At 45.8% G+C, this 14,521-nt stretch overlaps 5 protein-coding genes across 5 annotated transcripts, besides 7 other annotated features; 1 reads left to right on the plus strand and 4 right to left on the minus strand.

Annotated features, from left to right (window-relative positions):
- The first annotated feature begins 296 nt into the window (after nt 1-296).
- Nucleotides 297-324: a microsatellite.
- Nucleotides 325-589: 265 nt separating this feature from the next.
- Nucleotides 590-643: a microsatellite.
- A 235-nt stretch (nt 644-878) lies between these two features.
- On the minus strand, nt 879-1,780 carry TSTA_007820 (uncharacterized protein; the record flags this gene model as incomplete). Its single annotated transcript, XM_002488763.1, has 2 exons — nt 879-1,721; nt 1,751-1,780. The coding sequence occupies 2 exons, from the start codon at nt 1,778-1,780 to the stop codon at nt 879-881; spliced, it is 873 nt and encodes a 290-aa protein (XP_002488808.1).
- Nucleotides 906-1,910: a mobile genetic element.
- Nucleotides 1,896-4,948, minus strand: TSTA_007830 (geranylgeranyl diphosphate synthase, putative; the record flags this gene model as incomplete). Its single annotated transcript, XM_002488764.1, has 8 exons — nt 1,896-2,529; nt 2,599-2,744; nt 2,807-2,908; nt 2,964-3,127; nt 3,180-3,334; nt 3,392-4,208; nt 4,273-4,528; nt 4,672-4,948. 8 exons carry the CDS (start codon nt 4,946-4,948, stop codon nt 2,209-2,211), a joined length of 2,238 nt encoding a protein of 745 aa, XP_002488809.1. The 3' UTR covers nt 1,896-2,208.
- A 1,499-nt stretch (nt 4,949-6,447) lies between these two features.
- Nucleotides 6,448-8,744, plus strand: TSTA_007840 (cytochrome P450, putative; the record flags this gene model as incomplete). The annotated part of the gene is made up of 7 exons (XM_002488765.1): nt 6,448-6,706; nt 6,812-6,943; nt 7,009-7,279; nt 7,338-7,403; nt 7,457-7,885; nt 7,947-8,192; nt 8,281-8,744. The coding sequence occupies 7 exons, from the start codon at nt 6,448-6,450 to the stop codon at nt 8,444-8,446; spliced, it is 1,569 nt and encodes a 522-aa protein (XP_002488810.1). The 3' UTR covers nt 8,447-8,744.
- A 237-nt stretch (nt 8,745-8,981) lies between these two features.
- Nucleotides 8,982-10,871: a mobile genetic element.
- Nucleotides 9,537-10,163, minus strand: TSTA_007850 (uncharacterized protein; the record flags this gene model as incomplete). The annotated part of the gene is made up of 2 exons (XM_002488766.1): nt 9,537-9,697; nt 10,067-10,163. 2 exons carry the CDS (start codon nt 10,161-10,163, stop codon nt 9,537-9,539), a joined length of 258 nt encoding a protein of 85 aa, XP_002488811.1.
- On the minus strand, nt 10,431-12,818 carry TSTA_007860 (uncharacterized protein; the record flags this gene model as incomplete). The annotated part of the gene is made up of 4 exons (XM_002488767.1): nt 10,431-11,362; nt 11,618-11,716; nt 11,855-12,093; nt 12,193-12,818. The coding sequence occupies 4 exons, from the start codon at nt 12,816-12,818 to the stop codon at nt 10,431-10,433; spliced, it is 1,896 nt and encodes a 631-aa protein (XP_002488812.1).
- Nucleotides 10,797-12,380: a mobile genetic element.
- Nucleotides 11,361-12,257: a mobile genetic element.
- A 1,579-nt stretch (nt 12,819-14,397) lies between the features above and the next one.
- Nucleotides 14,398-14,458: a sequence feature (GA-rich).
- The last annotated feature ends 63 nt before the right edge of the window (nt 14,459-14,521 follow it).

Raw genomic sequence — 14,521 nt, forward strand, 5'->3', positions numbered from 1 at the left:
TTAGTAATGACATCCTGATTGGGATTAGCGTATCAAATATCCAACACTTGGTTCGCGTCGGTGCCAGGAATCTCGATTGCACCTATAAACCAACACCTAGTTCCTTATACGTATTGTTTAACGTAATCGGTAAGCGAAGCGACAATGTAACCGAGCCAACAGTTTCTGTTGGTTTAACTACGGTCCGTATCACGAAGCATAGACGGTAGTAAGGCGCGAACACGAAGCGGCCTAATGAGCCTGACAATATGAAGATATCTTGATTCCTAATATTGTGACTTGTCCCCAAGAACGAGGTGTGTGTGTGTGTGTGTGTGTGTGTGTATATATTTAACGGCCGTGGTTCGTGACTTGCACGCTTCCCACCGATCCCTACTGGGACATAGGCCGCCGAGGGTTAAGCCTCGGGCTTCAGGTCCTATCAGATTTATATACAGATAAGAGACTCTTTGGCGCATTTCCATAGCTGCCGTGGTCTTAAAGGGAGATCCACTTCCTAGTGGGTTTTGGGTATTTGCCAGCTGCAATGGTCCACCTACGCTTCATGACCCATCATTCTACCACTATCATACTTAAGCAGTGAGTTTGAAAAGAAAAAGGGAAGAAGGAAAGAAGGAAAGAAAGAAAGAAAGAACGAAGGAAAAGAGAGATATAAGGGGGAAGTAGGGCTGACTTAGCTAGGTGCTAAGGAGAGGTTGGCGAGGACAGATATCCTCAAAGAAACGGGTCTCTGCTAGCCATGAGGCTAGTTTTCGTGTTCCTTTCGCAGTACCTAAAAGAAAAGAGATAACTTCAGAAGGGGGTCCAGGTGGACGAGGAGCTCGTCTCTTAGCTATATGGCAGAAGAAGAAATGTAGAGGTGCTTTTCGTGCTCTACACTAACAGAGAAGATAAGCATCATCATGATTAAAGCGTTCATGGTAGTCTGCAAAGTCTCCATGACCAGTACGGGCCGCAATAATACGGCCAAGGTCAAGTCGGTTGAGTTGAAGCTCCCCAGGGCGCTTAGGAGAAGTAGTTATTTCTAGATCTTGATAACTCTGTGGTGCCACCTTCTGCCATTGTGACTGAGCAGCGGATAGGGATTGAGTCTTGGCGTGTCTCTTTAGCGAGGCGTATGAGGATTTCTGAGGAGCAGGAGGGGTTGAGGCAGCTCCCTCTTTGGCAGTGAGATCAGCCGCTTCGTTCTCAGGGATTTTAGCGTGTCCAGGGACCCATCGGATTTGGATAGATCCGCTTTTGGTGTGAGGAAGCCTTTTGCGAAGTGGCCAGGCAGCTGCAAGGGTGCGGAAGGATTCAAAGATTTCTTGGGAAGATCCTGTAGAGGGAGATAGAAGGCGTATAGCAACTTCCAGGTTGTCAAGGCAGATCCATAGGTTGGTAGCAAATTGAGCTGTTGGGTACGCTATTGCTGCTTGAGCGCCAGCTAGAGCTGCTTCTGCTTCTGCGTCGAAGACCTCTTTCCCGTGTCTGTATGAGAGTGAGGAGCGGAGGAACTGATGGTGTGCTTGAAGTCTAATATAGCCACCCCCTGCACGTCCGTCTGCTAGCCTAGATCCATCTGAAAAGATTACAATATCTGAGCTAGGGATGGTACGTTGAAAAGCCATGAAATTAGCCGCTGCCTGTTCCTTAGTGCGTCCCATGGGAGCTCCTATTCGAGCTTGAGCATTCCCACGAGGCTCGCGAGGGTGCCAGGGAGCGTATTGGAGAGGGTTTATCTGTTCAGAGTTTGGGAGGGCCAGTGTACGGCGGGCAAATCGGCTGGTTTGTCGGCCATTACTAGAGATCTGTTCTGCGCGTCTTCGAAGTGGGTGATAAGGGTCGAGACGCCGTAGGCGGACAGTTGCAAGGAGGGCTATTCGATCTAGTTCGATTTCTGGTGGAGAGAATCCAGACTCTCGATAAAGGACTCCCAAGAACGAGGGGGACGGGGATAGCTAGCTAGATATACGCGGCACGCACGTGCCGCGTCAGACTAACTATATCCGGTGCCAAAACGTGTAGGGTTTGATATTCACGTTCCGATAGTTACATCTACCACAGGCGCCGATCTGAACGCATTCATATCACTAACCAATGGTGTCGCCAGCAGCAAACCATCAGGAAACAGATTTCCAATTTATGGGACCAGAAAAAAAAAAAAAAAAAAACACGCAATAGATGAACCAAAACAGAGACCAAAAGTTGGCTGAAACTCCCTAATTCCTAATTCTTCCGCAGCATCTCCAGGATTAGTCTCAACTGGAAGTTCTGGGCCCCGAACTTGCCCTCGAGGTCGGAAATGTTCTTCTCTACCTGGGCGTGTAAAACGTCCAACGCGTCTTCTGTAAACTGCAGGCTTCCCCCTTTTTTCATCAGCTCCAGGATAGCCTGCTTATGCGACAGACTAGCCTGGGTGTTGACCAACCGCCGAGTCCAGATATTGCGGATCACAGTGTTGGATGGAGCGGAAAGCATCATATGGATGACCGGAAGCGAGAACTTTCCCTCATCCAGGTCTTCACAGAATCCCTTTTGCGTAGTGTACTAGAATAGGGTTAATTTGATTTTGTCACAAAAATTCGGGAGTCTAAAGCAGGGGGTTTGAGGCCATACCTCGGGAGAAGTGAGGTTGGAGTAATCATCGCGCGTTTGATAGTACCGTCCAAAATTATCCAGAAGACTGGTTAGATCGGCTTTGACCGGGTTGGTCGAGTGGAGTGATAGGAGGCGACCGAAGAGCCGGAACAGCCCACCGGTTTCTGTCGCACTTGTTAGCCTCCATGGCGTTCAATAACCTTTGCTTCCATATCTCCACACTTACTGTGCTCCACCATACGGAAGTATTCATCCACAGTCGGACAGATCACGTTGTTAGTCCAATGTAGATCCAAGCTCTGACCGATATAGAGGTTCTTCAATTCCTCTGCCAGAGCAAGTCAATTTTCATCCTCTGACGACTAGAATGGCTGGCAACTCACCAGTAAAAATCATCACGCTTTCTTTGTCCCCAAGCTTCTGCACCTCTTCCAGAGCACGAATGATCTGGTAGTTGGCCGCATTCACTGTCTGGCCAGCTCCGAAGATCGTATGTGTTGATGATTTTCCGCGCCGAAGAGTTGAGCCATCTTCCATATCATCTAACCTGTTTACTTGTTAGCTAGCATTCTTGGACGGGCATCAGATTAGAAACTTACATCAAAGAAGTGTTATGAAGCATGTTGGTTACCAATTTGATTCGGTCAACCTTCGCAGCAGGGACACGGCACCAGACATTCAAAGCGTCGATCGCTTGATCTCTGACTCCTTTTGATGGCAGAGAGCTAATATAGTCGTAAGGAGCTTGGATTACCTATATCGGCTTTTGTTAGCAGGCTGAATACGATGGAAACGGGATGTCGGTACTGACCCTGGTTTCAATCTCCGGGCTTTTCTGGATGGTAACATCACCATTCGGTCCTAACTTGAGCGCTGAGGGATATCCTTCTCCCTCATGTAGCTTGGGGGCACTGATAGCTTTGTATTCCTTCCGTGCAAAAACGTTCACCAAGTCAGTGTCGACGTCCAGGCTGAATGGATCTTTCAGCCCTGTAGTACCATTAGTACCATTAGAAACTGGGGTATGAGTGGCACCATTCCCATTCGTGACACCATTGGTAGCTGGAACATGGACAGCACCATTGCCATTCACATGTCCATTGGAGACAATCTTTTCCGTACCATTGGCCAGCCCATTGGACACCCCATTGAATTTTGGAAGGTCTTTGGGGCTCTTGGGAATGCCATTCTTCATCCAATCAAGCTGACGCTCGTTGTACGAAGACCACCGATGGTATCTGGGGCAGTCGATACTCCAAACCAGATTTCCACTCAGACTGTACAGCAGACCTTCTAGATAGCGCTTCGTGTCCACGGATACGTCATCTCGAGCCTTGGTATCAGCGACAATCTTGCGAAAGTCGACGATGGTCACTTTGATCTTTTCCCGGCAGATCTCTTTGGCCACTTCCTCGGAGACCTTACGCTCCTCCATGAGAACGCCAATTATATTGGCAACGTAGTCTCGACCCATGGCCACTGCAGTCTCATATTCTTTCTGCCAGGAGTAGAGGTCATTTGTGAGGCCCAGATTCAAATAGGCAGTGTTAGCCAACTCGTGGCACATCTCCAATTCTTCTTCGGGAACGCTAATACCCATCCCAAAAGTGACCATGCCATACCAAAACCTGCGAGATGTCAGATTCGAATGCCATGGATGTCCTACTCACCAATTTTGAAATAAAGACGTACATCGTGCCAATATCGATCATGCGGTACTTAATATACTCTTTCTCTGTTTTGAAGTGGGTGGTGTGCTGGCGTCCCGACCCAAGCTCTGCAAATTTGGCCCACGCTTCCAGCGTCGTAATTGCATGCTGTTTGTGGATTTTCATCATCTCGTTTGCGATGTGGGCTTGAATCGCGCGTTTTCCAGAGGTAGACCCTTCAATGCGTCCAGTACTGGCGGCTTCTTCAAAGGCAGCTTTCAAATCATCGTTATGTATGTCTCCCTGATGCACGTTTCTCGTCAGTGCCCATCAGGTCGAAGCCGTTGCACCACTGGACTCACATAGTCTGCCACATCTGTGACGTCTGCAAAGAAGCATTAGCAACAACAACTCACTCCCGTGTGATATTGGACATTCTGACCATCATGTAGGAAGGCAAGCTCGTTGGCATATCCCAACACACCGAGCCGCTCAGGCAAGCACTCTGGAACGGTGATGGCCATGAAATTCCATCGTGGCCCCAAACCACCCTTGTAGAACCCGAGTGGACCAACCCATTCCCGCCAGTTCTCTTGACATCTCAATGTCTCAATCTCCTCCAGCTCAGGACTCTCATGACATCTTAGATCGATCCCATCACACAACCCGTGTGTTTCGTACGTGGTGGGATCGATCACTGTAGAGTACTTGAACTCCATGTTCAGAGATGGCAAAGGATATGAGGAAATAGAGCAAGATCAGGCAGATGTGCAGTAAGACGAAATATTTCAGTGATACAACGGAGGAGCTGGTGTCTGGCAACATGTCTCTGGTAATGAAGCAGTTAGTAGAGCCCCGCTCTTAAGTACTTATCTCTTCTCCTCATGATAAATGGTACGCAAATCCTCGCATCGGAGTCTTGGACATCCTCCCTTCTTGCCTCAGCCTCGCACCAAGAATGCACTAGGTTGTTTAGTTATCTTTAGTTATCTTTTTTTTGGTCAATTGGTTTACAACGCATCCCCGTCCAATGGTCTCACCCGTCTCATACACGCGGGTCCTCGGGTTCGCCGTCAGACTCTTGGAATGCAGGTATGGTAACGAGGTTCGGAATATGTGCAACAGTCTGGATGGAGAACGTGTTATCGGAACCTCGTGAGTGGTTCCATCCTCGCCTAGTGCAGCGTGCACTGTGCCGCCTCGGATATAAAACGGAGGGATTACGGGGGTGCCCGATTTGGGGGGGGGGGGGGGTGTCCGAGCGTTGCCAAGGTGTCATGCAGCTCGGAGGCGGCGGGAGGCCCCATCAAGGGTCCAACAGCGCCCCCACTTCAAGCCACAGGTGTACATGAGGGATATACGGAAAATTGAACAAACCCAAGGTCCCTTGAGCAGGAGAGTATTCAATTGGGCTGTGATGTCTGAGAAATGCATTCTTGCTCCAGAGCCCAAAATCTGAAGGAGAGTTGAAAATGCAATGTCAGCAACCACACAACGACGACAACGTGGCTGTTGCTTACGTCCGTGCCTATGTTAGCAGGTGCAGCAACTCATCTAGCTGGACAGATTGCTATCTTGGGACAACAAGGTAGTATCTATCGTGATGGTGTGCTGACATCTCGTTTTCGTTCAAACCTCGTCTAGATGTCCTGGGATATGTTCAGGCGGGGCTAATACGACCTCCCAACCCGCCAGGAGAATATTGACCATCCGTTGCCACCACTCAGCACTGCCTAATTCATCAGGATAGTCAAGCTAGTATGGTATCAAATTAGAAGCCATCGCCCCGTTTGACCCCATTCGTTCCGGGCCGCGGAGACAGCCCTCCTTGAAATGGGAAATGTGATTTATCGAGGATCTGACATTGCCCGGCTAGTCCGGCGGCGCAGCTCCAAATTGTCAAGCCCAATCCTGTAGATGCATTTTTTTTCTTATCTCGGTCTGACTACGTGTTCGTGATCTAGAATGGCTTCGATGGACCCCGAAAGACCCCGAAGCACTCTATCTTACCCCTCTTCTCGTATTTTGGTCAATTTACCCGGGAATATAGAACCAGAAATCAGAATGAGACCACACACTTGGTAGTAGCAACACGAGCATATGAAAAAGGTTGTATGTCATCCTTCTCCTCACCCATCCTCAACCCAAGTCTTCTCCCCGAAAGATTCAGATATTTCTCACCTCCTGCTTCACTTGTACTGAAAACCGCCCAGCAAAGATGGAGGCTTTGTACAAGGAGATTGTCTTGCTCGTGGAGGAATATCCTTTGCTGAAACAATATGGCTTCTATGGTGCCATTGCGGGGAGCTTGATCCTCTACACTGCTTCGCTGGCCATCTACCGTCTTTACTTCCATCCGTTGGCCGGGTTTCCTGGGCCCAAAATTGCCGCTGTCACTCGCTGGTATGAATTCTACTACGATGTGATTAAGCGGGGGAAGTATGTGTACAAAATTGAGGAGATGCACCAGAAATATGGTAAAGTTCCATTTCACTTTCGGGGCTATATCCTTCTATATTTCCTATTTTCCACGCACAACGGTAACAGGGCCCAAACTGACCAGCAATGATTCATCTTATCAGGCCCAATTATCCGCATCAACCCGCACGAGATAGTCATCAATGACCCGGAATTCTACAACAGTGTCTACGTGGCTGGCAACACCCGTCGTACGGCCATCTGGCCTCGCTACAGAACCGGCATTGGTTTCGACGGTATGTTGCTCCCCTGAGTTTAACTTGGGTTGTTGGAAACGAGCAAGTCTTCTTACTCATGTCAGGCTCTCACACCATGACGGAGAACCACGAACTGCACCGTCGTCGCCGCAAGCCACTTGAGCCTTTCTTCTCCCGCATGGGCATCGATAAGATGGAATCTATGATCATCGAGGAAGCCAAACTGCTTAATAATCGTTTAACCGAGCTTAAGGGATCCGGCAATGTCATCCGACTCGACCATGTGTTCTCTGCCTTTGCCGGGGATGTTATCGGCCGGATATGCTGTGAAAGCCCTCCTGACATGATGAACAGTCCAGAGTTTGGCAAAGAGTGGTGGGTGAAGTGGACGCCCGCGTAACACACACCCAGCACTGACAATCCGGCGAACTAGGCACAACTTGATCGAGAGTATTGTGAGACAGCTCCTCTTGTTCATGCATTTCCCGCAATTAGTTACGTATGTTTCCGTTTCCATCCTTAGAAGCAAAGGGTATAGACTAACAGATATAGTCTGGCGTCCATGATTCCAACCGGGTTCCTCCTGCGTGTGTACCCAGGAGCCGCTGGATTCAACGTGTTCCGCCAGCTTGCTACTAAGCACATCATCGACGCTAAGCAGGACAACCTTAGCAAAGAGAAAGTCGAAGCGAACGCGAAGAGTTCCGTATTCCGCTATGTTATTACAAGCGAGATGCCGAAGTCTGAGTGCGGCACGGAGCGTCTGAGTCGCGAGGCGATGGTACTCTTCGGGGCTGGCACCGCCACCACCGCACGTACGATGGGCTTCATGTGCTACTACATTCTCACTAATCCGCACATGTGGCAGCGTCTAAAAGAAGAACTCAAGGATATCATGGCAGATTACCCGCACACCCTGCCTACCTGGCAGCAACTGGAACAGTTGCCGTATTTGCAGGCGCTGATCAAGGAGGGCCTACGGTGAGTCTAGTCTGACAATGAGTAATTTGGAAGTCCCTGCTGAGAAAGCGAACGTTTGCAGCCTGAGCTACGGCGTGATGCGCCGTCTTCCCCGGATCTCGCCGGATATCCCCCTTGTTTACAAGCAGTGGGTGATTCCTGCTGGCACTCCCGTAGGAATGGCTGCATATAGCCTGCACACCGACCCAAAAGTCTACCCGGAGCCATTCAAGTTCATTCCCGAGCGTTGGCTGGGCGATTATAACGCCGATATGGACAGGAACTGGGTTCCTTTCACCAGAGGATCTCGGAATTGCTTAGGCATGAAGTAAGAAAATACTTCCATTTCCCGTCAGAATCGCCATAAAAGGTGATATTTGATACTATGTGGAAATGAGGCTAACGAAAATAAACAGTCTGGCTTATGCTGAGATGTACTGGGCCATGGCAGTAATGTTCAGGCCGAATGCACCCCGCTTCGAATTATTCGAAACCGACGAGTCTGATATCTCGCAGTCTGTGGATTTCTTGATGCCACTTCCAAAGTTAGATAGCAATGGAACAAGGATCACAATCCATTGAGGTCGAAATACAGAAGGGGACATGGTGTTCGTGAAGTAGGTTCCCTAATAACTGACTGATTTTTCAAGCGCCCACTTGAGAATGCATGGTGTAAAGAAATCGGTGAATGGATCGTATAGACTCAGAGGATTGATATCGTTCAGTAATAGTGATCAATGATCAGTTGCTTGTCAGTATTAATAAGGAGATGATTCGATGCGTTGAATCTCTGTGTATTGCTTGTCTCTCTAGTTACATACAACTCAGGGGTTGAGACTATAATTAGCCTCGGAATCACTAGTCATCACGTGACCTTGTGATTATATTCTTTACACTCCCCTTTGTTCAATATCTGTAGAGTCAACCATTTCAAATCCAGAAGAAAACATAAAAATCAAAAACAATATGACTCGGAGGGTGTTGAACGCTCAATTCACATTCTGTAGATCTTGGTGTTGCGACCCGGAGATCTATATTTCCACTAACCTGTTCTATAACCATATCACCATTTTATGTTTAGAGATTCAGTAAATTTTCCAAGTGTATCTGATAAAGATGCCTTAGTTAGGCTGTCCGCAAGCATGTTGGTGGTAGGGATATATATTGGCTTTATCTCCTGGTGGTTTACGAAGTCACGTATAACATGGTATCAAATCAGGATATGCTTGCTTCAAGAATGCAGCACTGGATTGTCGGATAGCTTCATTGCAGACTGATTATTCATATAGAATGGAGTCAGTCCCTTAGATCCTTTCTGAATTGAATACAAAAAATGTCTAAGCTATACTACCTGCTTGGCTCCATCTGATGCAGCAATATACTCAGCTTCTGATGATGAAGTCGTAGTAATTAGTTGCTTTTAGCTAGACCAGCTTACAGGGCTACCAGCCAGTATAAAAATATACCCACTAGTTGAACGCCCCTTCGTAGCATTGGCATATGATGCATCCATATAACCAACTAATGTCTTACCACTCCCCTTGTCATCTAACGCTTGGTAGATAATGGCATATTTGATTGTACCATGAATATATCAAAGTATTCTCTTGATCGCTTCCAAATGGACTTTTATGGGTTCAGCGAGGTGTTGGCTGAGACGGTTGACAGGAAACTAGATATCTGGCCGTGTTCCACCAGCTAGATATGTAAGTTGTCCAATAATTCTTTGGAACTTTGAATGCAGATCTTTTGAAAGGCGTTGAGAGTCTGCAGAGAGGTTTGTACTAGGTCCGAGAGGTAGGATACGATCCTTTGAATAATTCATACTAAATTCTTTAAGCATTTGAGTAGCATAGAATTCTTGATCCAGTCGTATACCTCCATTTGAAAGCCAGGTGATTCAGATTCCTAATATCTTCTTTGCAAGTCCAGAATCCTTTATTAGATGAAATTTCTTGAGTTTCCTCTTTGTCCAGTCAATGTCTTTAGTTGCTTTACCAAACACTAAGATATCATCCACATATAGTGCAATAATAACTCCTCATTCATTGATAAAGACACTTGAATCAGCTGTTAAAGGCTTAAAACCAATAGTCTCAACGAATGACTTGACTTTCTGATTCCAGAGATTAGTAGATTGTCGTAAGCCATACAGTGATTATAAGATCTCACAGACTTAATCTGGTTCCGTTGGTCCAACACCATGGTCATACAAACCCTGTGGAATTTCCATGAATATTTCCTTGTCAATTCTTGAGCCTACGAAGGCGTTCGTAGCGTCGAGTAGATGAGCTACCATTCCATATGAGGCTGCAATAGCAAATAGCACACGGAGGCTTTCTAGTTGGATAACCGGTGCAAATGTGTCTTCAAAGTCTAAACCTTCCTGTTAAGAGAACCCTCTAGCAACTAGATGTGCTTTGAATTGTTCTAGGCGCCCGTCTGCGCCATATTTCAGATCGAAAATCCATTTACATGATATGACTGATCATCTGACTAGTCATTTAATAAATTTCCATGTGCCAAAGTGTATTAGATTTTGAATCTCAAGACCAATGGCTTCACGCTATCTAGATCCATAAATTGGATGCTTCACAGCTTCCTTATAAGTTTTAAATATAGGAATTTTCTCCCCTTCAAGCCACTTATCAACTTGTAAAGCAAACTCATCATTTTCGCCTAGTAGAAATTCTATTGTAACTGCTAAATTGGCTGTTTCTCGTAGACGTGTCTCCTCATGAGAGACTTGGGAAGAACCTGTTGATACTTTACTTGCTTCCCTTTCTTCCTGACGTCTTTCTTGACGACTTTTCCAGCCATATATCTGCTCTATTTGCTGTGATTCAATTAACGCCTGAGTTGGTTGTCGTATACGCTCAGATCGTCGCTTTGGTAAAGTATCTTGCTGAGATGCCTCTAGTAATGAAGGTGTAGTGGACGGGTTCGGATTAGCTAGATCCAGTGTAATCGACATAGTAGAATCTTGACTATGTGACTCATCAACTGTAGTAGGTGCCTCAACATTATCTATTTGGTTGAGTACACTTGGATTCACATTGGTAGTTGATTTGTGATTGGTAATTAGACTCATGGTTGAATTGACAGTCGCATTGACAGTCGGATTAAGCATACTAGAACCACTATGAATAGCACTAATGTTATCGAACATGCAGCATCTCTCCCTGAGACGATTATAAACCTCGTCGTGAGTAAATTCTCTCTCTCCTGTCTCATAGGAAATGAATCCTCGTTCGTCTTCTAAGAAGATTGGGTTGGTGACCTTCCGTACTCGCCCTTGTCTATCAAGCACGAGATATTGACTGCTACTCTTGGTATAACCCACAAAAACACCTTCATGAGCCCTAGGATCAAGCTTATCCTTTGTCTCAGTGTGGAACCAGACTTTGCAAAATGGAACTCTAAGTTTTGCAATGTCAAATTTCTTCTTATAGAGCATCTCATACGCAGACTTCCACTTCTTCTGTCCAGGTGTAAAGACTGTTCAATTCCAAAGAAAATTGGCCATCCTGATTGCATATCGCCAATATTTCTTTGGAACATCCATCTGCTATAAGATCACTCTTGCAATCTTAAGTATGAACCAATTTAAACATTCTGCCAGTCCATTCTGTGGTGGTATGTAGGGTTCTGTAAACTCTAGATTAATTCCTCTTTTCTTTGTCTATGGATCTAATGCAGTAAACTCTTTTGCATTATCTAGTCTAATATTAATTAAGGCCTTTCCTAGAATACACTCTTCCCTGACCATCCACATATCTAGAATCCCAATCACAGTTTCAGTACGTCGATCTTCCATGATATAAAGCCATAAGAATCTAGTCGCGTCGTCAACTATCACAAGATAGTATTGACCCTAATATGGCCCCCAAAAATCAATGTAAACTCATTTCAATGGTCCTTTCTCCCTTGGGACCTCCTCATGATTCTGCTTCTTGACACTTTTGGCCTGGATGCATGCCCTGCAATCACACTTGTAATCCTTTGATAACTCTAGGCCAAGTTTCTTAGCCAGTCGCTTAAACTGTGGCTTCCCTGGGTGTCCAAAATGTCTATGAATTATATCCCAATCTGGTTCTTCACGTGTTAGGAGCGCGATTTCTTCTGCTCTAGGTCCTGACTTCGTAACCAACGCGTCCCGCGACTCTGTCCAGCCAAGATAACTTGTGCGGCCTATATTATAGCCTATTGCCAATGTCTTCCGGTCCTTCCTATAGAATCGATATCCATCTTCATCATAAGTATTAAAGATCCCATCTTGATAAAGCATCTACGTAGACATCAGATTTCCTTTTAATGCTGGAACATACAAAACATTATTTAAAACGGCATAATCTCCATTTTCTAGCAGCGCCTTTACTCTTTCTTTTCCCATAATCCTCGTACTCTTTCCTGCAGTTCCTAACCAACCTCTATACGAGGTGTCTAAGTCGAGAAAGCACTCGATATTGCCTGAACATGAACGTGTCGCACCACCATCGATAACCCAGGGCTTGTCTTTCCTAGCACTAGTCTCATCTTGATCTGTCTCCAATCTCTTTGATATTCGCTTTACCATTTCAACCTCTTGACAATCATTCTCTTCAATCATGTCCACAAATCTCACACTTATCCAAGCACAGTTAACACTCTCTCCTGTACTCGCGTCACTGATACTCTTGCTGTCTAAGTCTGACGTTTCGACAGCCTTGCTAGCACGTCCCTTGTGCTTGTGCTTTTGCTTTTGCCTATTATGCGCCTTCTTTCCAGAGCTTCGCGCCTTTAAGCTCGCTCGCGAGTCATCCCTAGACTGTTCTTTTGACTTCTTTTGCTTGTCTGGTTTTAGACAATTCCTTGCAATATGACCCATCTCGTTACAGTTGAAGCACTTAATATCTAATACACAATTGGCCAATTCGTTGGCCCCAATGGTCTTATTATTACTGCCATTTTGCATGCGCTCCTACTGTTGTAGTCGCGATAGTACAAGCCCTCTTGATAGGTCTCTAGCTTCTAGTATTGAGAACTTCATAGAATCATACTCTGACGGTAGTCCTTCCAGAAAGATAACCATAATCATCTTCTCTAGCAATTTAATCTCTCCGCCACTCACGTCGACTAGCTCTGTATGCCTCTACTCCAACTGCTGTAGTCCTGCCTCTATTATCGTTGTAGAGCTCATCTTCCATGTTATCACATCACAAATTGCATATGCAACGTCTACTTCCATGCGTCTTTCATATTTTCCATAAGATATGCCCATATCTCTCCAGATAACCTTATATATTGGACTGCAGATTCATTACTTTCGGTAAGGTTCTATAGGATGTACAGTTTCGACAATGAGTCTGCTGCACTCCATTTATCATCCTTAAGAAGCTTATCAATCTTCTCAGATTGCTTCCTCCATTTATATATATAATCTACCACTTTCCAACATCCTTGTGACTTCAGGAATAACTTATACTTGTTCTTCTAGCTTCAAATATTTATCTGGTCGAGTTTTGCTATCTTAAATCTCACAAACTTTCTCCCATTAGCTTCCTTAAATGTAGGAATAGCCTTGTCGTCTGGTATACTCATTAACTCATCCACAAGTTGTCAGTCTAGTATAAACTCTAGTATAGGTATCTCAACTCTAACAACAGTATTCTGCTAACCGCTGTGTACGGTATTGTCTCTTACTTATCTAATGGTCTCGTTATCGGTCTCGTTGTCGGTCGCTTCGTCACGTTGACCTAAGGCCATCTCATTGCCTTGTTCGAATGAGCCAGGAATCCTTCCCTCTGGCTCAGGAGTCGTGGAAGTAAAACGTCCTCTCTCGTCTTGTCGTCTCGAAGGCATCAACTAGCCTTGAGCTGTAACACTCCTTCCTTCCAAACTTTTAAAGCCCAGTCGTATGCCCAAATTCATCATAACAATAGATTGGCCGGCCTATCCTTACTAAGAGGATCGAGGATACAACTGACTGATCACAATACCATTACCTGCTTATACCCAGCGGTGATTCCGGGTGGTTCGCCCTAAGGTGCAAGACTCGCTTCCACGAACGCTGTTATGCTATCTTGCAGCTTAGCCCCAAGGACATGCTACCATGTAAAGAAATCGGTGAATGGATTGTATAGACTCAGAGGATTGATATCGTTCAGTAATAATGATCAATGATCAGTTGCTTGTCAGTATTAATAAGGAGATGATTCGATGCGTTGAATCTCTGTGTATTGCTTGTCTCTCTAGTTACATACAACTCAGGGTGTGTGTGTGTGTATGTGTATATTTAACGGCCGTGGTTCGTGACTTGCACGCTTCCCACCGATCCCTACTGGGACATAGGCCGCCGAGGGGTAAGCCTCGGGCTTCAGGTCCTATCAGATTTATATACAAATAAGAGACTCTTGGGCGCATTTCCATAGCTACTATGGTCTTAAAGGGAGATCCACTTCCTAGTGGGTTTTAGGTATTTGCCAGCTGCAATAGTCCACCTACACTCCATGACCCATTATTCTACCACCATCATACTTAAGCAGTGAGTTTCAAAAGAAAAAGGGAAGAAGGAAAGAAGAAAAGAAAGAAGGAAAAAGAACAAAGGAAAAGAGAGATATAAGGGGAAAGTAGAGCTGACTTAGCTAGGTGCTAAGGAGAGGTTGGCAAGGACAGATA

This window comes from Talaromyces stipitatus, genomic scaffold (assembly GCF_000003125.1).
Source record: "Talaromyces stipitatus ATCC 10500 scf_1105507295479 genomic scaffold, whole genome shotgun sequence".
Classification (NCBI taxonomy): Eukaryota; Fungi; Ascomycota; class Eurotiomycetes; order Eurotiales; family Trichocomaceae; genus Talaromyces; species Talaromyces stipitatus.